General features: G+C 64.0%; 12 protein-coding genes across 12 annotated transcripts; 7 read left to right on the plus strand and 5 right to left on the minus strand.

Moving 5' to 3' along the window:
- Positions 1-4: 4 nt before the first annotated feature.
- On the minus strand, positions 5-2140 carry OSTLU_51766 (predicted protein). Its single transcript, XM_001422213.1, has 3 exons — positions 2031-2140; positions 1841-1875; positions 5-1646 (listed from the first exon to the last, which is right to left on the minus strand). The coding sequence occupies exons 1-3, from the start codon at positions 2115-2117 to the stop codon at positions 47-49; spliced, it is 1722 nt and encodes a 573-aa protein (XP_001422250.1). The 5' UTR covers positions 2118-2140; the 3' UTR covers positions 5-46.
- Positions 2141-2728: 588 nt separating this feature from the next.
- OSTLU_28354 (predicted protein) lies at positions 2729-3439 on the plus strand (the record flags this gene model as incomplete). Its single annotated transcript, XM_001422108.1, has 1 exon — positions 2729-3439. The coding sequence occupies one exon, from the start codon at positions 2729-2731 to the stop codon at positions 3437-3439; it is 711 nt and encodes a 236-aa protein (XP_001422145.1).
- Positions 3440-3775: 336 nt separating this feature from the next.
- OSTLU_28355 (predicted protein) lies at positions 3776-4168 on the plus strand (the record flags this gene model as incomplete). The annotated part of the gene is made up of 1 exon (XM_001422109.1): positions 3776-4168. One exon carries the CDS (start codon positions 3776-3778, stop codon positions 4166-4168), a length of 393 nt encoding a protein of 130 aa, XP_001422146.1.
- A 148-nt stretch (positions 4169-4316) lies between these two features.
- Positions 4317-6200, plus strand: TPR4 (TPR-repeat containing protein; the record flags this gene model as incomplete). Its single annotated transcript, XM_001422110.1, has 1 exon — positions 4317-6200. One exon carries the CDS (start codon positions 4317-4319, stop codon positions 6198-6200), a length of 1884 nt encoding a protein of 627 aa, XP_001422147.1.
- Positions 6201-6255: 55 nt separating this feature from the next.
- Positions 6256-6720, minus strand: OSTLU_28357 (predicted protein; the record flags this gene model as incomplete). Its single annotated transcript, XM_001422214.1, has 1 exon — positions 6256-6720. The coding sequence occupies one exon, from the start codon at positions 6718-6720 to the stop codon at positions 6256-6258; it is 465 nt and encodes a 154-aa protein (XP_001422251.1).
- A 525-nt stretch (positions 6721-7245) lies between these two features.
- On the plus strand, positions 7246-8865 carry OSTLU_93954 (predicted protein; the record flags this gene model as incomplete). The annotated part of the gene is made up of 1 exon (XM_001422111.1): positions 7246-8865. The coding sequence occupies one exon, from the start codon at positions 7246-7248 to the stop codon at positions 8863-8865; it is 1620 nt and encodes a 539-aa protein (XP_001422148.1).
- A 91-nt stretch (positions 8866-8956) lies between these two features.
- Positions 8957-9959, minus strand: OSTLU_28359 (predicted protein; the record flags this gene model as incomplete). Its single annotated transcript, XM_001422215.1, has 2 exons — positions 8957-9812; positions 9889-9959. The coding sequence occupies 2 exons, from the start codon at positions 9957-9959 to the stop codon at positions 8957-8959; spliced, it is 927 nt and encodes a 308-aa protein (XP_001422252.1).
- A 432-nt stretch (positions 9960-10391) lies between these two features.
- OSTLU_4931 (ABC(membrane) family transporter: cobalt ion) lies at positions 10392-11162 on the plus strand (the record flags this gene model as incomplete). Its single annotated transcript, XM_001422112.1, has 1 exon — positions 10392-11162. A coding segment is annotated over one exon (771 nt), but the record flags the coding sequence as incomplete, so codon positions are not given.
- A 394-nt stretch (positions 11163-11556) lies between these two features.
- Positions 11557-12273, minus strand: OSTLU_4986 (predicted protein; the record flags this gene model as incomplete). Its single annotated transcript, XM_001422216.1, has 1 exon — positions 11557-12273. A coding segment is annotated over one exon (717 nt), but the record flags the coding sequence as incomplete, so codon positions are not given.
- A 1188-nt stretch (positions 12274-13461) lies between these two features.
- Positions 13462-17255, plus strand: OSTLU_47864 (predicted protein). The gene is made up of 2 exons (XM_001422113.1): positions 13462-13618; positions 16034-17255. The coding sequence occupies exon 2, from the start codon at positions 16072-16074 to the stop codon at positions 17014-17016; it is 945 nt and encodes a 314-aa protein (XP_001422150.1). The 5' UTR covers positions 13462-13618; positions 16034-16071; the 3' UTR covers positions 17017-17255.
- Positions 17256-17619: 364 nt separating this feature from the next.
- On the minus strand, positions 17620-19498 carry OSTLU_25744 (predicted protein; the record flags this gene model as incomplete). The annotated part of the gene is made up of 1 exon (XM_001422217.1): positions 17620-19498. One exon carries the CDS (start codon positions 19496-19498, stop codon positions 17651-17653), a length of 1848 nt encoding a protein of 615 aa, XP_001422254.1. The 3' UTR covers positions 17620-17650.
- A 1160-nt stretch (positions 19499-20658) lies between these two features.
- Positions 20659-22576, plus strand: OSTLU_28367 (predicted protein). Its single transcript, XM_001422114.1, has 2 exons — positions 20659-21347; positions 21590-22576. The coding sequence occupies exons 1-2, from the start codon at positions 21111-21113 to the stop codon at positions 22310-22312; spliced, it is 960 nt and encodes a 319-aa protein (XP_001422151.1). The 5' UTR covers positions 20659-21110; the 3' UTR covers positions 22313-22576.
- Positions 22577-22680: the final 104 nt, after the last annotated feature.

Below are 22680 nucleotides of genomic sequence, written 5' to 3' on the forward strand. Positions count from 1 at the left end.
TGCAAAGCTAAAGTTCCAAATTGTATATCTATCAGATTTATGAGATTTAGACGACACCCATCTTGGAGAGAAGCTTTTTTGATTCCGCGGCGTAGTTGACCGGGTTACACTTGACCGCCGTCATGCGACGCTTGCTTTCGCCTTGGTATTCCTCGGTGACGACCTTGACGAGGAAGGACCAGTGCTGGCACGTCATCTTCTTCACCGCACGTTCGTACGCCGCGAAGTCGTTTTCCTTCAACTCGTGCATTTCGTTCGCCGTCATGCCGAACATCTTCGTCGCTTCTTCGTTGAACGCGTTCAACCACGCGCCTTCGGAGCTATCCTGCGCCTTGAATCGCATAATATAACGGCGTTCGCAAGTGTCGTAGGTTTGCCCGTTCGCTTCGCAGTACCATTTACCATCGCTTTCGATCACCTTCTTGTTGTTTCCTTCTTCGGGTGTGGCGGTGTAGTACATGGTTTGATCTGGCTTGCACATGACGGTGTGCGCGCACACCCACGCAAACGTCGGCTTGTCGGTCACCGGGGCGATTTCCTCCGGCTGGAGCTCGGCGAGGTTACTCGCCATAATTTCGCTCTTTTGACCTTGCTGCGCGCTGGTGAGACCTTCGCCCGCGGCCGTGGTTTCGGCGCTGGAGCCGCCCTCAGACCACCACTTTTTGATTTCGACGGCGCGCGGCACGTCCTCCGGATCGATGACGATGTCAGAGCGGGAGACGGTGCCGATGGAGACGCCTTCGTAATCACCGACGCGAACAGAACGAATAGCCACCACCGGGTTGGTCATCGACGCCAACTGTTCGCCGACTTCGACGGCGAGCGCGTTCCAAAGAGTCAACCTGACGGTTTTCGCCGAGTCGTCGACCAAGACGACTTCGCGCTTGTTCAACTCGGTGTTGTCGCTCTTGCGGCGAATGGACGACAGTTCGCTGACTTCCTTGACCACGGCGACGACGTCGACGTTGCCACGCGCACCAATCTTGCTCGCGAGCTTGTTGATGGGCACGAAGGCGTACGCGCGTTGCATCTTTTGCGCGCTCGACTGATCGATGTCGTTGCAGACGTCGATTTCGCACTTGCCGTCGAGGTTCATCTCGTAATCGTTACCCGAAGTCGAGTATCGCTTATCCGCCGGTTTGAGAGAACCCTTGGAGACGTAGTAAACCTTGCCGACTTCCAAAACTGAGTCGTACTTTTCAATCGCTTCGCGCCAGAGCGTCGCGCCGATGGCGGTACCCTCCTCGTCGACAAAGTCGACCGAGCAAACCTTACCCGGACCACGCGCGCTCTTGTACTCGCGCACGTTCCCCTTGTTCGTCAACTTCACCTTGACCGTCCACGGCGTGCGGTACGGGTTAAGCGCCGCGAGCGGCACCGCCGCGCGTTCCGCGCTCGCCGGCGTCTTCGGCTCCGTCTTCGCCGCCTTCGCCGCGGGCGTCGTCACCTTCTCCTTCACATCCGCGTCGACGACTTCGAACCCGTTGATCACCGCGAACGGTTTACGCTCAACGCCATCCGTTTCGAACGCCACGTCCGTGAGCTTCAACACCGCGTTCTCCTTCACCGCGCCGCTCGACAGCTTCTCCCCGCACGTCGCCGCGAACTTCGCCGCGATGGTGTTCTCCCCGTCGTTCAGCGTCGCACTGCACCGCCCGAAATCCACGTCATCACCGTCAGTCAAACGAACCATCCCCGCGCGCGCCCACGCCTCGCCTCGCGTCCCCCCCGCGCCCGCCCACGCGCGTCGCCCGCTCGATCGCTCATTCAAAACTTGAATTTAAATTCAAACTTCCAACGACCGTCCCCGCGTTCCGCGATCATCGCGTCGCGCGCGCACCTGTACGCCTCATCCGCGCTCTTAAAGTCGAGCACCTGCGCGCGATAAAACTCCACCCATCAGTCCGCGCCCTCGTCGTCGCCCCCCTCGATCGCGCGCGTCGTCGCGCTCGTCGCGACGCGCGCGCGCGTTTGAACGCGCATCCATCCGCGCTCGCCGTCGTCCCGTCGTCGTCGCGTCGCGCACGCGCCTGCACGCAGACGTCGGTCGCGCCGGCGGATTCGCGAATTTTATTCACCGCGCCCGGGGTCAGCGCGGCGATCGCGTCGGCGCCCATCGTCGCTCGCGCGTCGCGTCGCGGCGTCGCGGTGTGTCGAGTGCCCGGTTCGCGCGCGCGCGCGCGCGCGCGCGCGCGGATGTATTTTCTCGCGTCGTTCGTTTGATGGTCGATGTGGTGCCTCGAATGCGCGCGCGAACGCGCGTCGGCGCACTTTCGGACATTCGGACATGTATCACGACATCCGCACTGTTTGCGCACACGTCACCGCCGCCCGACCGCGTCGGTTCGCGCCGCGCGCGCGCCCGCGCGCCATGGCCGCGCGCGCGTCGGCGTCGACGCGCGCGCCGGCGCGCGTCGCGCGACGCCGGCGAACGTCGCGGCGGCGCGCGCGCGAACCGTCGGCGCGCGCGCGCGCGAGCGAATCGGAATCGTCGCGCGCGCGCGACCGACGACGGCGAAGCGCGCCGTACGAGCCCTCGGCCGCGGACGTGCGCGCGGCGCGCGCGGTGCGAGACGCGCACGGCGGCGCGGAGACGGCGCACGTCGCGGCGGGCGCGCGCGGGACGGCCGCGGCGGCGACGCGAGGGCGAAGCGCGCGCGCGGCGGACGCGCGGTCGGCGGTGACGAATCTCGTGCTCGGCGCGCGCGAACTCGAGCGGGCGCGGATGATGCGGGGCGAGAGCGATGGACGGAACTACGGCGACGCGTGGATGCGACGGCGGGTGTTCACGACGGCGAAGGCGTTGACGACGTTCGAGCGGGCGTTGGTGAAGGTGTGCGCGACGAAGGCGACGACGGTTCGAGTCGATCGAGACGACGACGACGACGACGACGACGACGACGACGCGGTGCGTTCGACGATCGATGTCGGTGAGTTTGAAGACGTCACGGATTGGGCGCGTCGCGCCGTCGAGCGCGGTGCGGAGGAATCGCGCGCGCGATGTCGCGCCGCGCTCCCGGCGTTGGAGGCGATGCCGACCGAGCGCTCGTTTTTTCTCGCCGCGTCCGACGCTTTAGAGGCGAGCGTCGACGACGAGGGCGAGGGACGATCGCGTCGAGGTCGAGATCGCAAGGTTTTCGCCGCCCTTCACTCGCCCACCCGCGGTGGCGTCTACGCCGTCGCCGCGAACACGAACGGCGGCAACGCCGTCCTCCACGCCGAGATGAACCTCCTCTTCCCCGCCGACGACGCCCGCGCGCGTCGTTTGATCGAGCCCGACACCACCTTACTCGTCACGCTTCAGTGCTGTCGAATGTGCGCCGCTCGCGCCGTCGAGCTCGGCGTGCGAAGGGCCGCGTACCTCCGCGAGGACCCCGGCCCGCTCGCCTCGCGCACCGCGCTCGCCGCGCTCGCGCGCGAGTCCCGATTCGACCTCTAGCCCCCGCGCGTGATGCATTCATCGTCGTCTTCATTCATTCATCGACCTCGGTCGTGCGTTCGCCTCGCGCGACCGCGCGATCGATCGACGCGCGCGTCGCCCCCGTCGTCGACGCGCGGCGTCCAACCGACCGACCGTCGAACGCCGCGGCTGAAATTCGGAACCTCGCCGCATTCGCACCTCCGTCGAGTCACGACCCATCGAGTCCCTCTTTTTTACCCAGCCTGCCACCACACTGTTTACCCACACGTTTTTACATAAAAACGCGATCGCGCGATTTCAATCTCTGCGCGTTTATTCCCCCGCGCGCGCGCCCGCCGCACGTCGCGACGCGCCATGACCTCGGTCGCGCGCCGACTCGGGCGCGTCGTCCCGCTCCCGAACCTGCGCCTGACGCTCCAACCGCCTCGACTGTCGCGCGACGACCTCGCGCGCGGCGTCGACGAGGTCGTCTTTCGCGCCGACCCGCGCGTGACCAAGCTCGAGGTTCGCGCGTACCTCGAGCGCGCGCTGCGCGTGAAGACGACGGACGTGCGCACGAGCAACTACGACGGCGCGAAGCGACGCGATCGCGGCGGGTTTCACCGTCGCGCGGCGTTCAAGAAGGTGTACGTGACGCTCGGCGAGCGGTGGTTCCCGCCGGAGGCGTTCAGGGCCAAGGACGCGCGCGAGCGGGACGACGACGCGAGGGCGAGACGCGCGAGCGCGCGCGCGGGAGGATCGACGTGAGCGACGCGAGAGGGAGAGATTTTACGCGACGCGCGTCGGCGAATCGCGACGACGACGACGGCGCGGTAGCTTTAGCTTTTGCTTTTTAGAGTTTGCAAACGATGCGGAATCGGAATCGGACACGCGACGGCGCATCGCGACGCGCGCCATGCCGTGGTTCGCGCGCGAGCGCGCGATCGAGATGGACGAAGATCTGCGTCGACGCGTCGTCGAGGATCCGGCGTTCGCGCTCGCGATGCCGCTCGAGGACGTCGCGCGCGTCGAATCGGCCGCGGCCGAGCGCGAAGGTCAATTGTCGCTCGCGAACGGCGAGTGCGCGTACGCGGCGGCGTTCTACGGGCTGGCGCTGCGCGCGCTGGCGCTCGATCGCGCGCGCGCGCCGATGGACGCGAGCGCGCGACGAAGGAAACGGATCGAGCTGCGGTTGAGGCTCGGGGACGCGCGCGCGGGGGCGAACGAGCCGGGACGCGCGTGCGGCGCGTACGCGGCGGCGCTGCGAGGGCTCGGGTTGATCGCGAAGAAGCGCGCGACGCGCGAGGGCGAAGAGAATGAACCCGAGGGTGTGCTCGGGCGAGAGCGAAGGGACGGCGAGGAGTGCGAGGAGACGTACGATGACGGGGGGGACGAGGAGACGTTTGCGAAGGAGAAGCCGCGAATCGCGGCGGCGTTCTTGCGCAAGGCGAACGAGAGCTCGAGTAAGGCGTCGATCAAGGGATTGGTGGACGGAGAGGTGATGTTTCGCATCGGTCGCGCGTGTCAAATGGCGGGGAGGTATAATCGCGCGTTGTTGGCGTACGAGACGGCGCTCGTATTGCAACCCGACGGGCCGCGAGACGCGAGCGCGACGCAGGTGTACTTGGCGTGCGGAGAGATGTATTTGAGCTTGCAGATGGCGGATTACGCGCTGGAATGTTTTAGAAAAGTCATGAAACGACCGATGGAGGCATCGCTCGGGACTGGGGATGTTTTGTGCGAAATCGCGTCGTGTTATAGAGTATTACGCTTGCCCGAGGAGGAGTCTCGGTGCATGAAGTCGGTGTGTTCCGATCCTTTGCACAAGCCGATTCGTACCACGAACGTCATCAGGGTGGCGTGGTACCGGTACGAGCGAGATAAAGACGCCGCGCGAGCGCTTCGCGAGCTCACTGAAGCGAATGTGGTGAAGAAAACGTCCGAAGGCTTGTACACGAAGGGGCGCGTGCACGCCGAGACGGGGAATTTCGACGCCGCGGACGCGTGCTACGTCGAGGCGTGCAAGATGGAACCCACGAGCCCGAAGATTTGGCTCGAGATTGGAAATCTGTATTTGAATGGATTCCAGATCCCCACCATAGCGGTCAAGGCGTACGGGCGCGCGAAAGAACTGGCGACGTTCATGCAACTGCAGGAGGACGCGTTGCACGCCGCGCGCGGGTACGGGTGCGTGTCCGAGGGACAGACGAAATTCGCCGACAGTTCCGAGGTGACGGCGACGCACGAAAACGCCGTCATCGGCCGTGGCGATGCATTCACCGAGTTAGGCCAAGTGAGCTCGGCGCTTCGTGAATACGAACAAGTTCCCGAAACCGGTCGCGTGCAAATTCGAAAGATGAAAATTATGATTTGGGCCGTCGTCGCCTTGCAACGCGCCTACCGAAGGCACAAGGCGCGTATGAACGCCGAAATTGCGAGTGGCATTCGTCGACCCGCGTTACTTCCAGCGGCGCGACCGCAGGAGGCGAGACCAAAGATATCTGAAGCGTTGCTTGCCAAACGCGCAAACCGACCAAAGACAGAGGTCAAGCCGGCGAAGAACAAATACGAGACGATCACTCGCCAAATCACTCGCACAGCGACGCCGCGCGATCGCGCGCCGATGGACATGCTGAAAGATTTCACCATCAAACCGGCGAAGAATTACGTCAGCCCGAACGCGTCGCCCGCGACAAAGCGGAAGACGAAAGGCGTCGGTCTCTTCGACTTTTCTCGCGCCGAGCAAAAGACCCCCATCGCGACGGCGCCGTCCAGCGGACGCACATCCCTCTTCAAATGAGAACGATTCCCATCGCATTAGATTCTGTGCATTAGGTACAATAATTGTTGTAACGTTACAAAGTGGAGGCGACGTGCGCCACGAGGTACAGAAACGCGTCCGCATGCCGCAGCGCCTCGTACGTTTGCTCTAAATCAAAATCTAACCCAACCTCGACGCCTTGCGCGAGCACGATTTCAACGGCGTCTACGTCCACACCGAATGCGCGCAACGCGTCCCCCACCGTCGTCCCTCGCCGCTCAACGCTCGCCGGCGCGCTCGCGAACGTCGCGTTCGCGAAATCGTCGCCTCGCGTCTCGTACACTCGCACGGGCACCACCGCTCGCTTCCTCCCCTCTCGCACCGCGTCCCCTACTTTCTCCGCCCTGCGCAGCGTGTCTGCGTCCCCGCGCACCACCGCGTCCCACATCGCATCCGCGTCCTCGCTCGACATCGTCATCGCCCTCGCCGCGCTCGCCCGCGTGGCGTACGTCGCCTCCTTCAACCCGTTGAAAAACGCGTGTCGACACTCCCGCTCCATTCGCCCCCAACCGTCGTCCGCCGCGGCGTCCGATGCGTCCAATCGCTCTCTCCCGTTCACCGCGCGCAGCGCGACGCCGTAGACGTCGTCCGAGCGACGTCTCGCGCCGTCCGCGCACGTCCCGACCGCCGTCCCGAGCGCCAACGCCCGACCGTCGCCCTCGCCGCCGTCCCATCGCGCCTCGAGCGCGTCGAAGTCCTCGGTCACGCGCAAGAGTTTCGTCAGCGCGCTTCGCGCGCGCGCCGTGGCGAGAAACGCGCCGAGCGGCGCGCAGCGCGGCGCGCGAACGAGCGTGGACTCGCCATCGTGGGACAATCGAATCGTCACCTGCGCGGCGCGCGCGACGCGCGTCGACCGTCGTCAGTCGCGGCGCGAGCTCGAGCGAGGGTCGCGCGACGCGCCGGCGCGATCGAGCGGACGTACGGCGCCCGACAGCGCGTCCACGCGGTCTTGGAGCGTCATTCAGTGACGATCGCGCTTCGCGCCGTCGCGGCGCGAAAACGACGCCGGCGATCGCGAAGCGCCATGGATGGCTTGCGCGCGCGCTCGCCCTCGGTCGCCGCGCGCGCGTTCGAGCGAAGCGACGGTCGGGACGACGCGACGTCGTCGGGGACGATTGAATTTGCACTTTTTGAATGCAAAAGGATTACGCGCGGAAACGCCGCGATGCAGCGCGCGCGCGCGTCGGCGTCGAGCGCGGTGGTCGATGATTACGTCGCGTATCTCGGCGGTGCGGTGTGGACGATGGATTGGCTCGCGCGCGCGAAGACGGCGGACGCGCGCGAAGGCGAAGGCGGCGGTTGGTTGGCGGCGGCGGCGCGAGGCGCGGGACATCACGCGCACGCCGTGCGCGACGTCGGCGCGTGCCGAGGAACGGGAATGGTGCAAGTGTGGCGCGTGGAGACGGGAAGGGGGGCGAACGGGACGGTGATGGTGAAAGGGCTGACGCACGCGGGGGGGTGCGCTTTGGACGTAAAGTGGTCGCCGACGATGGAATTTTTAGGAGATCGGGCGACGGATGACGCCGTGGGGGCGCTGGCGGTGAGCTCGGGCGATGGTGAGGTGAAGGTGTGCGTGGTGGAGGTGACGAAAGGGGGAGAGAACGGGGTGGTCGAAGAGGCGAAGGCGGAGTTCGTCGGCGTCGTGCCGAAAGAGTACGGGGCGCCGTGGCGGTTGGATTGGAACGCGGTCGTTCCGGGACGTCTCGCCGCGGGATGCACGAGTGGGCGAGTCGTCGTTTGGGATATTGACGAGAAATCGCTCGGTGGCGCGCCGACGTATCCGAAGTTTGTCGTAGCGGCGGCGGCGCAGGCGGGACCGTGTCGAGCCGTGCGATGGCCGCCGCGAGAGTTCGCCGAAGACGAGTCCGTGTGCGCGAACATCATCGCGTGTGGGAACGATTACGCGGTGAAGCCGCAGTTATTTGATCTGCGCGCGCCTTTCGCGCCGATCGGTGATGCGTACGAGCGAGGACAGCCGTGGACGCTCGACATGGCGTGGCTCCCCAGAGGCACCCTCGTGGTGGGCTTTGAAACCTCCGATCGATCGTCGGGGAAGAAGAAAGGTGCGACGAAGATGCTGGTACAACAGTTTGATCTCACGGCGAATGCCTCGGACGATGGAGCGCGGCCTTCGACGCAGCACGCCGTGCCAGGGCGAGGCTCTCCCTGGAGCGTGGACGCTCGCGCGAGCTCGGATCCAACCTCCGCCGCCGCCATGGTCGCCTGTGCGTCGTCAAATGGCGTCATATGTGTGTCTCCGATGCGATACGTGAGTAGAACCATTAAATCACGACCCGACGTGTTCGATACGTGCGCGGGAATGCTAGCGTATGACGCGGCGACGAATCGCGTCGCGGATGCCAACCCGGTGACGCCGCCAGAGTGCTTCGACTTCATCACCTCGAGCGAGCAGGTCAGCTTGAAGGGCGGGACGGATTTGTTTCCCACCGATCGTGCGGCGATGCCAGGGACGCGAGAAACACCGACGACTGCACAACATTGCGTGCGATGGTCGAAGGATGAGAGCGGCGGTTGGTGGCTCGCGAGCGCGGGCGAAGCCGGCTTCTTGCGATTGCAAAGGTTCGACGGGAAGTGGGTGGAAGATAAAATAGCCAAACTCGAGCGCGCGCATCGGGGCGATTGAACGCACGAACGACGCGCCTAGCACTTGATATCACCTAGCACAACAAATTCTTTCTACTTTGAAACGACACGCGCTGAAGCTCGTGCAGTCTTTATCTCAGGCCGAAATCTGCTAAAACCCCCCCTTCGTCGTCGTTCACGCCGACCGACACGCAATAATGCGCCATGATGAGTTTCCACTCCTCGAACTCATCGAATAATTCTATTCGCTCGATTCGCGCGCGCTCGACGGGATCTAACCTCGCGTACACTTCGTTCATGTCGTACGCCTCGGCGCGCCGCCACGCGTTCCGCTCAAACCTCGCTCGAGCGCCCGCAACGCTCGGGGCGTCCCTGATACCGGCGAACGCACACCCACGACTCTCAACGTTGCGCACCATCTGTCGTCCGAACGCATCGTCGGGCTCGATGGGATCGTACGAGATGAACGCCCCTCGCTCGACGCGTTCGCCGAAAAATCTAACCACCTCGTCCGACTTCCCCGGCGGCAAATACGCCAACACGCACTCCGCGATCACGAGCGTGGGCGCGGACCAATCCAATTTTACCTCCTCAAAAATCCGCGCCAGCGCCTCCCCGTCTCGCACGTCGCACGCCCGCAAATCGTACACCTCCGACGCCGCCGCCGCCGCCGTCCCCGCGCTCGCCTCGCTCCTCGCTCGCCTCTCCTTCGTCACCTCCTCGTGATCCACCTCCACGACCCGCGCGTTCGCCCACCGTTCCATCACATAAAATCCGATCGTGTCGTACCCGCATCCCACGTTCACGACGTTGAACCGTCCATCGCCGACCGCGCTTCCGAACGCGTCGCTCAGCGCCCGCGTCGCCGTCGACCGCGCCCAGTACCCTCTGTGCACCAGCGGCGCGTGCCTCGCGCCGCTCGCGCCCGTCTCGCGCGCGAACGCCTCGACGTGCGCGTCGTCGACGTAGCCGAGTCGCGCGATGTCCCTGCGCGCGAGAGAGCGCGTCAGCGCGCGTCGAATCGTCGCCGCTTCGAGCTCGCGAATTCGCTTCGTCGACGCACCGCTTCGCGCGCGCGGCATCGCTCGCCGTCTCGATCACGCCGCGCGCGTCGTCGCCGTCGTCGCGGGGCATCCGCGCCGGCGCGCGCGGCGTCGCGGCGCGCGCGCGGCGTCGCGGCGCGACGACGCGACGACGAGTGCCGCACACGACGACGCGATGGCGACGACGACGCGCGCGGCGACGGCGACGGCGCGCGCGACGGCTCGGACGCCGGCGACGGCGCGCGGGCGACGGCGCGCGGCGCGCGGCGCGCGCGCGGCGGCGCGCGCGCGGCGCGAGGGCGACGCGCGCGCGGAGGTCGAGGTCGAGGTTCGCGCGCGGGGACGGCGCGCGCGCGGCGCGAGGACGGCGCGCGGGGACGCGCGCGCGGCGTCGAACGACGCGCGAGCGTTGGCGCGCGACGTGACGTGCGGCGCGGGCGCGAACGATGGCGCGCGGCGACGCGAGCGGAAGCCTCCGGCGGCGCAGCGCGCGCTGACGAAGTTTTTGGAACTCCCGGCGGTGCCGATCGGGTCGTTCGTGAGCTCGCCCACGTCGCCGTTGCACAGGATGGACGCGAGGGTGAAGCAAGCGTGGTTGGCGGCGCTGTTGCTGCTTCCGGCGAGCGGAAGCGTGGATGATAAGATTGCGACGTGCGCGTTGTTGACGGCGACGACTGTGGCGGCGTTGCCGCGGAGAGTGTGGAGACCGCAGTTGCAGTCGTTGATGACGGTTTGCGCGGTGTTTTTCGTCGCGGTGGCGATCGGAGCGGATTCCGTGGCGCCCGTGGTGTCGACCAGGGAGCCTCCGGCGAGTTTAGAGGGGTTGGAGGGGTTACCCGAGCTCGCGAGCTCGTACAAGTACGTGTTGTTTCATCTCGGGCCGCTACAGCTGACGAGGAAAGGGATCAATTTAGCTGTGACGTCGTCGGCGATGACGTTTACGGTGTTACAAAGCGCGCATTTAGCGCTGTGTGTGACGACGCCGGAGGCCATGGCGGCTGGGTTGCGCTGGTATCTCGCGCCGCTTCGCGCGCTTCGCGTGCCCGTGGAGGAGGTAATTTTCACCCTGTTGCTATCGCTTCGCTTCACCTCGATCGTTTTCGAGGAAGTGCGGAATCTGAGCTTAGGATTAGCGGCGCGTGACATCGACTGGCGCGCGCTCGGGTGGCGCGGAAGCGTAGATTTATCGGGGCGATTGTTGGAACGGCTTTTAGACTCGCTCTTCGCCAACTCGGCGGCGATTAGCGACGCCGTGATATCGAGAGGGTACAAAGACGCAGCGAGCCATCGATTGATGTTGAGTGGCCGCACGAGTCCGGGTTTAGTCGAGAACGTCGTCGGCATCGTCGTTCTCGTGGCGTTCGTCGCACACTTCAACGAAGAGGCAATCGTGTGGTCGCTGGACGCGTTCAACACAGCCAACCGGCACGCGCTCGGGCGAGGTTAGCACGGAGTGGTTGGTAGTCGCTTGTTGTTAAATTAAAACATATGTTGTAATGAGAAATAAATACAGCGTGCGCCTTCATTTAAAACTTGCGGGTGCCGATTTCCGGCTCATCGTCGCCGACGGATTCGGTTTCTGAGGGTTTTTCTTCGGCGACGGCTTCAACCACCGCGGCAGGGGTTTCCACCTCTTGCGGTACCACTACCGGGAGCTCGGCGGCGCGCGGGAGTTCTTGACCATCGAATGGCTTGGAAAAGACCATGGTCTTCGAAACCCACGCCGTGGCGGTGGCTTCGTGACGCAAACCGGCTTCTTCAAAGAGCTCGACCAAGTTCGTCACCGCATAATCCTTGTAGTACGGTTCATGGTTGAACGCAGGGAAACGATCGAGGGCGAGCTCGAACGCGCCTTCCATCCCATTTTCTTTACCATCGCCAATTTGCACGCTATCGACGAAGAAAAGCTTGCCGCCCGGCTTCAACACGCGCGCCATTTCCTTGGCCACCGTCATGCGAACCGCGCGCGGAAGCTCGTGGAAGAGGTAGACGTTGGTGATCATGTCGAATTCGTTGTCCTCGAGAGGCATGTCTTCCGCGTTCGCTTCAACGAGGCGCAGGCTACCGCCCTTGCCTTCGAAACGCTTGTTCAATTTGCGCGTGGACTCGAGGTAGTGCGGAGACAGCTCGAGCGCCGTACTTTGCAACTCGGGGTGGTTATCGCGCACGAAAGACAAAAAACGTCCGGTGCCAGACGCCACATCCAAGTGCTTCGTCGTGCTCGCGTCGCGATTGCGCATGAAATCAGCGATGTACGGCAACGCCCGACGACGCATGGCGTCGGCGGATCCCAAAAACAGCATCTCAACTTGGAAGTCGTACAATCGCGCGCTCTGCGCGCTCAACCACCCATCGGTTTGGTAGTGAAAGTTTTGTAAGTAATAGTCCGGATATCTCTTCGGATCGGCGACGTAAGTTTCGCGCAATTCTTGCCCCTTCTTCGCGTTTCTTCGCTCAGCGACGACGCGTTGATCTCGCGCGTTCGCGTTCGCCAACGCGCTCACCGCCAAGGGATTCCACTGCGCCGCCGGCGCGGTGCTGGGATCCATATCATACGGAAACTTATACGTCCCATTTTCGATGAACTCGCACTCGCGCTTGAACACGTCCAAAATCGCCCCCATGTGCTGTTCCAAAAATTCGCTCACCTCTTGCGCCTGCTCCTCCGACATATCGCTCCCATCCATCGTCTTCCGCACGATGGGCGTCGCCGACCCCGCGCTCGCGTTCCCATTCCCATCGTCACTCATCACCACTCTCGCCACCGCCTGCGCGATCGCCCCGACGTCGATGTCTCGTCCATCCGTCCCGCGCGAGTTCCCCACGCCTTGGGACAGAAAAAACGCAAACCGAAGTCCCGCGCTCGAGGTGTACGCCGCGCGAAGCGCCGCCTTTTTCGCTTCCTCGGGCAGCGCGTCTTCGATGCGCGTTCGCAGGTCGTCCAGGAACGACAGCGGGTTCGCGCGCGACGCCGGCGCGCTCGTATCGAGCGCGGATGTTTTCACGCCACGACGCATCGGCGCCGCCGACGGCGTTCGCGACGTCGCGCGCGCGCGTCTTTGCGCTCGAGCGCACGCCGCGCGCGGTGCAGACGCGGTTGACATCGCGCGCGACACGGTTCGTCGGTATCGCGCGACGCGAGCGCGCGGAGAAGTGTGGACACGGGACGAACGCGAGTGACGTCACATTTCAAGACCGCGCGGGGCGACGTCGAGCGCGACGGACATCGCGCGAAGAGACGGACATCGGGCGTCGATGACGCGGAAACGAACGTAAAACGTTGATATTAAACGATTCGTCGATGAATCGAGCGCGCGCGTTGGCGGTGGGCGCTCACGCCGCCGTCGCTTTGGCGCGCACGCGCTCGCGCCAGCCCACGAGCGCCGGACCGGGAATTTTCAACGCCTCCACGGTGTACGTCTTCTTCGATTTCGTCGACCGCTCGGAGTTTTCGCCGTCATCATTCGTTCGAACGCCGTCGTCGTCGTTTTCGTCGTCGTCGAACGAAAGACCGCGCTCGCACAACGTCGCCGCGTCCTCGTCGCGCGCGAACGTCACGAACGCGAAATCCTCTCCCTCCGGCACGTAACACCGCGTCACCTTCCCCCCGCGCACCGCTCTTTCGCACGCCTCGAGCACGTCCGACGCGTTTCTCTTACTCTCCGGCAAATCGTACGCCACGCACGGGTTCTTCAGCCGCGCGAACCGCTCCTGCCCGTCCTCCTCCATCGTCCACTCCGACTGCCACCCGTACTTCATCTGTCGATACTCCGGCGTGTTCGGCTCGTCGATCGCGTACCCGGATCCCGCGATCTCGAAGAACGGGCCGAACGATCCCGCATCGCGTTCGCTCATGTCGTCGCGTCGTTCTCCTCCGTCGCGCGATTCTGACGTCGCATCGATTCGATTGTTCGCTCGAAACGCTCGCGTAACGCCCGCGCGCCACCCCGGTCGAAACCTAACTATAAACTATAAACTATAAACTATAAACTCGTCGAGTTTTCTACGTATTCACCGTGATTTAGATCTATTAGTGCCGAAATCGCGAAACCCGTTTTGTCCAGCCTGCACACTTACGCACAAACTTAGGGACTAAGAGCATCGCAATAACTTAAGTTCTCGTCGAGTTTTCTACGTATTCACCGTGATTTAGATCTATTAGTGCCGAAATCGCGAAACCCGTTTTGTCCAGCCTGCGCCCGGGCGCGCCGGCGACGCCGCGCGCATTGGACGCTGCGCGACGCATTACCGCGCGCGTCGCGCGTCATGGCGTCTCCGACGCCGCACGCGCGCGCGCTCTGCCGCAGCGTAAACGTCCCGATCGCGCTCGACGACCGACGCGGTGCGCGCGCGATCAGACGACGCGCGACGCGCGCGAATGCGTCGACGAATGGGACGCCCGCGAGCGGGGACGCGCGCGCGAACGTCGACGACGACGACGAGAGACGACCGGGAAGCGTCGGGCGAGGGAACGACGGTGACGTGATGTTCGTGAACGGCGACGGCGCGACGCGGCGCGCGATCGGGGGCCGACGCGCGATGGAGGGACGCGCGGCGAATGGCGACGAGGGGGAGAGGTTAAGAGACGGCGGCGCGCGCGGCGACGACGACGCGAGACGGGATTCGCGCGCGAGAGACGCGTCGTCGTCGTCGCCGGGGATGGCGAGAGGAAGTGGTGCGCGCGCGAGGTCGTCGAGCGGGGGCGCGAGCGCGATCAGAGGCGCGAACGCGGCGCGAGCGCAAACGGCGGAAATCTTGCTCACGCGAGGGTTGATTCTGAATAAGCTCGTCGTGACGCGCACGAGCGGGTCGCGATTGGGCGTGGCGACGGATTTGTGGGTGGACACCGATACGTGGGAGGTCGTGGCGTTAGATATTCGACAAAACGCGTTCGTGGGGACGGTAGACCACGTGCTGCTGGAGTCGCTGAGGCAAGTCGGGGACGTGATTTTGGTACACGACGAGCGCGCGGTGGAGCGGCGATGGAGCTCGTACGGATACAGCGCGGTGGTGGGGAAGGACGTCGTCACCGAGAGTGGGCAGTTTATCGGTCGAGTGCGGGATTTCGAATTCGATCCCGAGGACGGCGCCATCGCGAGGTTGATCGTCGACGCGTGGGGCGTGCCCACGGTGCCCGAGGGCGTGGTGTCGACGTACGCCGTGGACGTCGTTGAGATTTTAGACTGCGGAACCGAACGCATCATCGTCGCCGAAGACGCCGAAAGTCGAGTCGAACAACTCAGCATGAGCGTTTTACAGCGCTTGGCGTTGACCGTGCCGCCGTGGGAGGAGGAAGAGATGATGTTCGGAAGCGACGCCTACTACGACGACGTCTACTACGACGACTACGGCCGCGCCGTGCCGTCGCGATCGCGCCGTCGCGCCGACGTAGACGAGTACGAAGCCTTCTTCCGACGTCGCGGCGGCGCCGCGCGCGGCGTCGAGCAGCGCCAATCGTCCGGAAGCCCCGTTCGCGAGGGCATCCCGCTGATGCGTCCGACGCAAGCGTACGAACGTCGCGACGTCGACGGCGGCTACGGCGACCGCCCCGGTTTCTCCGATTGGGTCGTCCGCGACGATCGCCGTCAATCGCGCGAGTACGAAACCGTCGACGCGTACTGGGATCCTCCCGCGAGACGCGAGCGCGCCGCCGCGCGTCGTCCGCCCGCCGACGCCCGCGACGTCCGCGACGTCCGCGCGTCGCCGCCGCCGCGCGACGCTCGCCCCCCGCCGCGTTCGCGCCGCGCGCCGCCGCCGCGTTCGCGCCGCGCGCCGCCCTCGGGCGCGTTCGACGCGTCCGAGGACATGCTCTGACGCGCGCGGTTTCGCCGACGCTGTAACTCCAAATGTCCAAATGTTCCGTGTGCATCGCTCGATCGGTCTCGCGCGCGTGACGTCACTTATCCATCCCGTCGACGACGGCGCGCGCGCGCCGCACTCCGTCGCGCGCGCCGCGTCCGACTCGCCGAAGCGCGCACTCGCGCCGAAGTTCGCGCACGATGCAACCGCTCGCGATGCACCGCGCGACGATGCGCGAGACGTTCGCGCGAACGCGGCGAACGACGACGTCGATGGGGACATCGGGAAAAGCGACGGGACGGCGCGCGACGCGCGCGGTGCGCGTGCGCGCGGAGAGCGGCGGTGAATCGGCGCCGACGAGCGAAGGCGCGGCGACGAGCGGAACGCCGGTGCGCAAGACGTCGATGCTGGTGATCGGCGCGACGGGAACGCTCGGGAGACAGGTGGTGAGACGGGCCCTGGACGAGGGCTACGACGTGCGGTGCTTGGTGCGACCGAGACAAAATCCGGCGGATTTCTTGCGGGATTGGGGCGCCACGACGGTCAGCGCGGATCTGACGAAACCCGAAACGCTGCCGCCGGCGTTCGTGGGGGTGCACACGGTGATTGACGCGTCGACGGCGAGACCGGAGGAGGACTCGTACGCGATCGACTGGGAAGCCAAGTGCGCGACGATTCAAACGGCCGCGGCGATGGGGATCTCGCGATACGTGTTTTACTCCATCGATCAGTGCGATAAGCACCGAGAAGTACCGTTGATGAACATGAAGTACGCCGTGGAGGAGTACTTGAAAGTGAGCGGGATGGATTACACGGTGCTGCGATTGTGCGGTTTCATGCAACCGCTCATCGCGGGATACGCCGTGCCGGTGCTCGAGGAGCAGCCGCTTTGGGGTACGGATGATGACACGCGCACGGCATACTTGGACACGCAAGATGTGGCGAAGATGACTCTCGCCGCCGTTCGCAGAGACGAAGCCGCGAACAAGATCATGACGCTCGCCGGCCCGAAGTCGTACAGCGTGCGCGAAGTCATCGCTTTGTGCGAAAAGCTCGGCGGCGCCGAAGCCAAGGTCAGCAACGTACCGGTTGGTTTGTTGAAGTTCACCCGTGCCTTCACGCGTTTCTTCCAATGGTCTTCGGCGGCGAGCGACCGCCTGGCTTTCGCGGAAGTGTTGGCGAGCGGCATCAAGTTTGAAGCCGACATGACGGAGACTTACAAGACTTTGGGGATGAGCGAAGACGAGGTGACGACGCTCGAACAATATTTAGAAGAATACTTCTCCAAGATTTTGAAGAAGTTGAAGGAAGTCGGCGGGGAATCGAGACAACGCGACTTCTACCTCTAAATCGCCCGCTCGCGAACTGTAATAGTGCCACAGATTTCTGATTTCTTTCCTCTTTCACGAAATTTCTAATGTCATCGCGTGTTCGATTCGATCGCGCGTCGTTTTCGTGCGCGTTAACGTCCTATTGATCATCTGCGGCCGACGCGGGCGCGGGCGTGGCGTTCGTCATGTTGTCCACTCGCGTGCGAAACGCGCCTCGTCCGATCGCAAAGCGCCGTGGCGTCCAGCGCAAGACGTTGGTATCGCCCGGAGCGTCCAAAATGTCGTCGATTCCGTTCGACGCGTCCTCGATGACGTGTCGAAGTGTGCGATGCAGCCCATCTTCGACGCTGATTTCGTCCAGAACGGCTCGTTCGGCGTCGGTCAACTTCGTCAGTCGGTCGCGCACTGCCTCGGCATGGTCTGGTTTGGTCAACAGGGCGTTCTCGCGACGGCGCCGGGCCTCGCCAGCTTCCCACGCCATGGCGAGGTCCACGGGATCGCCGTCATCGACGTAGGCATCGTAAGCGTCGGTTTGCTCCATGTCGAGTCGATCGAGGCGTCGAGGTGTGTGGGCGCCGAGGAGGCGAGACGAGAAGGCGACAACGCGCGGCTACGTGTAGTATTCGTTGGCTAAGGTCGCCCGGGCGGGCCTCTAATCATCCTTCTCGCACTGTTCGAACAGCAAATCGTGGTTCTGGCACACGCTTCGCGGACAAAGCGCGAAAACGGAGGACGCGCCGCGCACGCTTCGCGTGGCGCACATGCGACACGACGATTTCCCGATGGCGATGCACCCGGCGTAGTCCACGTCGATGTGGCCGAATGTGCGGCAGTAACGCTCGGTATATTGAAATATCCCTCGCTTGGCATCTTCGAGGTTGGGCAGGCAGTTTTCGTCTTCGACGTTGACCGTCGGCGTGACTCCAAGGGTGGGTTTCGCGCGAACGGTGGGCGCCGTGTCGGCGGTGTCTTCGTCGTCGGCGTTGCCATCCTCCGCATCGCTTTCGTCGTCGTCACTCTTTGCCTTCGCTGGTTTGGGATCGCAACCCTCAACGCTGTACGCGCTGCACACGTGATGAGAGCATCGCGAATACGAACTGCTCTGCGTCGCGGCCGGGGAGTCGTCGAGGTAACAACTTTGACAACCTTCGCTCGATTTTTCGACGCACCCGAGGACATCGCCGGAATCTTCCATGCAAGCCTTGTTGTATTGTCTATAAATACCGTGCTTAGACTCAATTTGCACGGGTGCACACGATGGCGTGGCCTTGACGTCGTCATCTTCCTCCTCCTCCTCGTCTTCTTCGTCTTTGATGGACGGCGTGACGCCGAGCGACGCCTCCGATGGCTTCGACTTTTTGCTAGACTTCTTACGCTTTGTCGACTTTTTCTCGTCGGTGTCATCCGTGTCGTCGACGACTGCATCATCAACGTCGACATCGACGTCGTCGTCTGCGTCGAGGTCATCGTTCTCATCCTCTTCATCCTTCGTGGTTGAAGACTTTTTCTTCAAAGCTGATTTTGTCTTTGACGTCTTCGACGAGGATTCCTCGGTTTCGTCGGCGACGTCGTCTACACTGCTCGTGCCCGCGGTCACGCGTTTCAAGCTTCCTTTTAAGCCTTTCAAAATCTTATCCGTCGTCGCTTTTAACGGTTGAAGCGTGGGATCAGCCGTCGTAAGCGTCCCCGCGCCACCTCTGATTTCCATCGTTCTCGGCGATGCGGCGCTCGAGTAAAGCACGGCGCCGACGCCACACGCGACGACGGCGGAGACCGCGACGACGGTGTACGTGACGACGTGACTCTTAATCCCGAAAAACGACCGCCGAACCTTGCGCTTGCGACCGCCATCTAGCAATGAAGCAGTCTCGCTCTCCTCGCGAGCGCGCTCGCGGTCGCGCTTCGCCTCGCGCTTGGCTTCCTTCTTGGCCAACTTTTCCGCCTTTCGGCGCGCGCGTTCCGCCTCCAAAGCGCGCCGCTCTTCTTCGCGTTTCTTTCGCGCGCGCTCTTCCTCGCGCCTCGTCAAATCAGCCTGAGAAACGAACCCGAATCCTTCCTCTTCGTCCCCGCCTCGTCGTCTCGCGCTTCGCGCCCGCTCCAACCCGCTCGCGAACTCATCGTCATCGCTCTCATCGCTGTCGACCCCGCCCAAGCGCTCGGCGACGAGTTTCGACGTCTTACGCATCCTTCGCCTCCGTTCGCTGTCTCTACCGAACGTGCTGTGCGACGGCGACTCGTCCCCGTCGCTCGCGCCGTCGCCGCCCGCGCGATCCCACGCGCTTCGTCGCCCCCCCCCTCCGCGCCCGTCCCCCCCGCCCGCCTCCACGTCCTCGTCGCGATCCCTCGCGAACGCATCGTCGTCGTGATCGTCGACGACGCGCGTCTCCTCGTCGCTCTCCGACGCCGTCGTCGCCGTTCGGCGCGCGTCTTCGTCGTCCGAGCTCTCGCGCGAGCGCACCGACCGCGCGTCGCTCGACGCGTTCTTCGCGCAGCACACCATGCGCGCGCGATCGGGACGCGTTCGCGCGCGCGTCCTCGTCGCTCGCCGATCGTCGTCGCGCGCGCGCGAGCGCGTCGGGGTGTTACGCGTTCCTCACGCCGGCTGGGTGTTACGCGTGCCTCACGAGGACTCTGACGAGTCATGACTCAAGCGTAAATAATACACGTATGGACACTTGAATACGTTGGACATGTGGATATGAATCGACATACGAAACAAAAACAATCCGTTCCCGCGTTGACGGGTGAAGTGAAGATTAAATACTGTACCGTCCACGGCGTTTGAGGTTTCGGGCGGGCGCGGCGCGACTGCGGACGACGAACGACGCCGCGCGCGACGACGACGACGACGACGACGACGCGCGACGACCGCGTCGGTCGTCGTCGTCGTCGTCGTCGTCGTCGTCGTCGAGGGACGCGCGCGCGCGTCGCCGTCCGTCGCGCGCGCGCATCCCTCGACGCGCGCGACGACGGCCGACGCCCGACGCGCGCGCGCGCGTCGCTTGACGGAAACGACCGCGCCGACGGAAACGACGCTTCGTTCGAATTCAAACGCGCACGCGCGCCGCGCGCGCGCGACGTCGAGATTTTTCCTCGAGTGCGGACCCGCGGCGCGAAAAAAGCGCGACGCGCGGGAACCGCGGCGAAAAAGATTAATTTCCGCGTCAGCACCCGCGGCGACCCCGCGCGCGCGGCGCGCGCCCGCGATCGCGACGTTTTTCGTATATAGATGCATCACGGGGTTCAATGCGTACACGCGCGTGGGTAAATATGTCGACACGCGTGTCGCCGCGATCGCGGGCGCGCGCCGCGCGGCGAAAATTTATCGCATTTATCGCTCGCGCGCGGAGTCACGACTCGCCGACGCGCGAATCCCGCGAAATCCCGCGCGGGGGTGGATAATATCTTCCCGTAGTGCGTCGCGTCGATCGCCCATGAGGGCTGTGAAAAAAACCCGCGCGCGAGATTTCGATTTTCACGAACGGTTCATGGTGTTCGTGCGCGCGCGAATGCGTGATCGCCGCGCGTCCGGCGTGGGTTCGGACGTTCGGGCGATACGAACGGACGTCCGGCGCGTGGCCCGGAGACGACGCCCGACGCGCGCGTGCGCCCGGCGCGCGTTACGCGGGGCGCGCGCGCGCGGCCGCACACGCGCGCGCACGCCGGGCGCACGCGAGCGACGCGCGCGGTTCGCGGTCGATCGATTCGAACGTCGCTCGATCGATCGACGCGCGCGCGAGACGCCGACCCGCGACGCCGACCCGACCCGCGACGTCGTTGTTAACGTCGCCGCGATCGATCGGCGTCGCGCGACGCGGGCGATGATGGCGACGCCGCGCGAGCTCGACGCGCCGAGCGCGGGCTCGCCCGCGCGCGACGACGGCGCGAAAGATTTTCGTCGAACCGAATCCGTCGACGGCGAGGCCATCGCGCGCGAGCGCGCGCACTCGTTCAGCACGCAGTGCTCGTCGCAGACGACGATCGCGGACTTGGGCCAGGGGCGCGACGACGACGACGACCGCGTCGAGGACGAACGCGTCGCGTTCGACGTCGCGCGCGATCGCGACGCGCGCGCGATCGACGAACGGGCGGAGAGAGAAACGCGCGATGCGATGGTAGCGCTCGCGCGCGCGCGCGCGGACGCGATCGGGCCGGACGGCGCGGATTTATGCGCCGACGTCGCGCGCGAGCTCCTGCGGCGCGAGCGCGCGGATCACGGGGCGTTCGTGTTGGACGGCGCGACGGCGCATCACGCGGCGTACCGGGCGCAGTTGGTGGAGTGGATTTTGGACGTGTGCGCGGGGGAGCGGTACGGGCCGACGACGGCGGACGTCGCGATCGGATACATGGTGCGTGGACGATGCGATGCGACGCGATCAACTGTCTCGCCTCCTGGCTGGCTGATTCCGGGGGAGGGGGCCAGGGGCGATCTTGATCTTATCTTCGCCGCGACCGACCGCGATGTTCGGACGAACGGCGAAAAAAATAAAACGTCGGAAACGATTCGAAACGCACGAACGCGCGCGATGGGGACGATGGCGAACGATTGAACGAACGACTGACGACGAACGCGGACGCGACGAATGCGCAGGATCGAGTGTTGTCGAAAACCGTGGTGCCGAAGACGTCTTTACATCTCGTCGCGCTGTGCTGCTTGCAGATTGCGGTGAAATACGAAGAGATTGAGGAACGTGTGCCGACGATGGCGAAACTTCGCGCGTGGACGTCGAACATGTACTCGCCGGATATCATTCAAAAGATGGAGTTGGCGGTGTTGATCGAGCTCAAATGGGAGCTCGGCATTCTGACGCCGGCGCACTTTTTGGAATCTTTCTTGACCATGATGAACGGTGGGACGACGAGCGAGGACGAAGTGGACGTCGGTGTGTGGACGCCGCAGTATCAAGAGGAGTTGAGACATTTGGTGTGTCAAATGTACTCGTTGTGCGTGCAAGACGTGAGCTTGGCCAACGAGCTGCCGTCGCGCGTCGCCGCCGCCGTCATCGCAGCGTCGAGGTTGAACTTGGGCATCAAGCCCTTGTGTCCACCGACGCTCCGAGTTGCGGCGAACGTGACACCGCAGCAAATCTATCCTCTCGTGACGCACATGCACAGAATGTGGGAAGAAGCGTACGAAGACGACGAGACGACGATGATGGAAGCCGACGTCAAGGCCCACGCGGATTTCAACTCGCTCGCCATCGCCATTCCGCAACAAGAAGGTGTGGTGTATGCCGATAAACCCGGGTTCGAGCAGCGCATCACTGAAAACGCATCGCCGACGTGTCCGTTGGATATGCAGTGGGACGAATGAGCCGACGCGTTTCAGAGTCGAGAAATGGAGAGAGAAAGGGGTGAGATTCTGTGAGAATCGAGAGACCGAATCGAGAGACCGAATCGGTTAGTAAGTATGGACGGGATTATCGCGGTAACTATTATCCTACCGCGGTACGCCCATCGTACCCCAAGGCGATCAAGGAGTATTCCATCATGTCGGGTAACCAAGCGAGCGCGACGGCGGTATCGTCATCACGAGACAACGCCGACTGCGCGGTGTATTATTTGTTTGATTTGTGCCAAATGTATTCTATTTTAATCAAAAGAGAAAGATATTTCGATACAACAAATCACACGTACTTTACAAGAATCTAAATGCGTGGCGCGCTATCTTTTGTTCGTTCA

Source organism: Ostreococcus lucimarinus, chromosome 17 (genome assembly GCF_000092065.1).
Source record: "Ostreococcus lucimarinus CCE9901 chromosome 17, complete sequence".
Classification (NCBI taxonomy): domain Eukaryota; kingdom Viridiplantae; phylum Chlorophyta; class Mamiellophyceae; order Mamiellales; family Bathycoccaceae; genus Ostreococcus; species Ostreococcus sp. 'lucimarinus'.

What these genes read in the sequence shown, in the direction of transcription:
- OSTLU_51766 (XM_001422213.1), bottom strand. Translation starts at nt 2,117, where the DNA reads ATGGGCGCCGACGCGATCGCCGCGCTGACCCCGGGCGCGGTGAATAAA. An exon ending in CGACCGACGTCTGCGTGCAG is followed by an intron (nt 1,876 to 2,030) that starts GCGCGTGCGCGA and finishes TATCGCGCGCAG; the next exon opens with GTGCTCGACTTTAAGAGCGC. An exon ending in AGCGCGGATGAGGCGTACAG is followed by an intron (nt 1,647 to 1,840) that starts GTGCGCGCGCGA and finishes CGGGCGGTGCAG; the next exon opens with TGCGACGCTGAACGACGGGG.
- OSTLU_28367 (XM_001422114.1), top strand. Translation starts at nt 21,111, where the DNA reads ATGGTAGCGCTCGCGCGCGCGCGCGCGGACGCGATCGGGCCGGACGGC. An exon ending in ACGTCGCGATCGGATACATG is followed by an intron (nt 21,348 to 21,589) that starts GTGCGTGGACGA and finishes ACGAATGCGCAG; the next exon opens with GATCGAGTGTTGTCGAAAAC.
- OSTLU_47864 (XM_001422113.1), top strand. Translation starts at nt 16,072, where the DNA reads ATGCTGGTGATCGGCGCGACGGGAACGCTCGGGAGACAGGTGGTGAGA.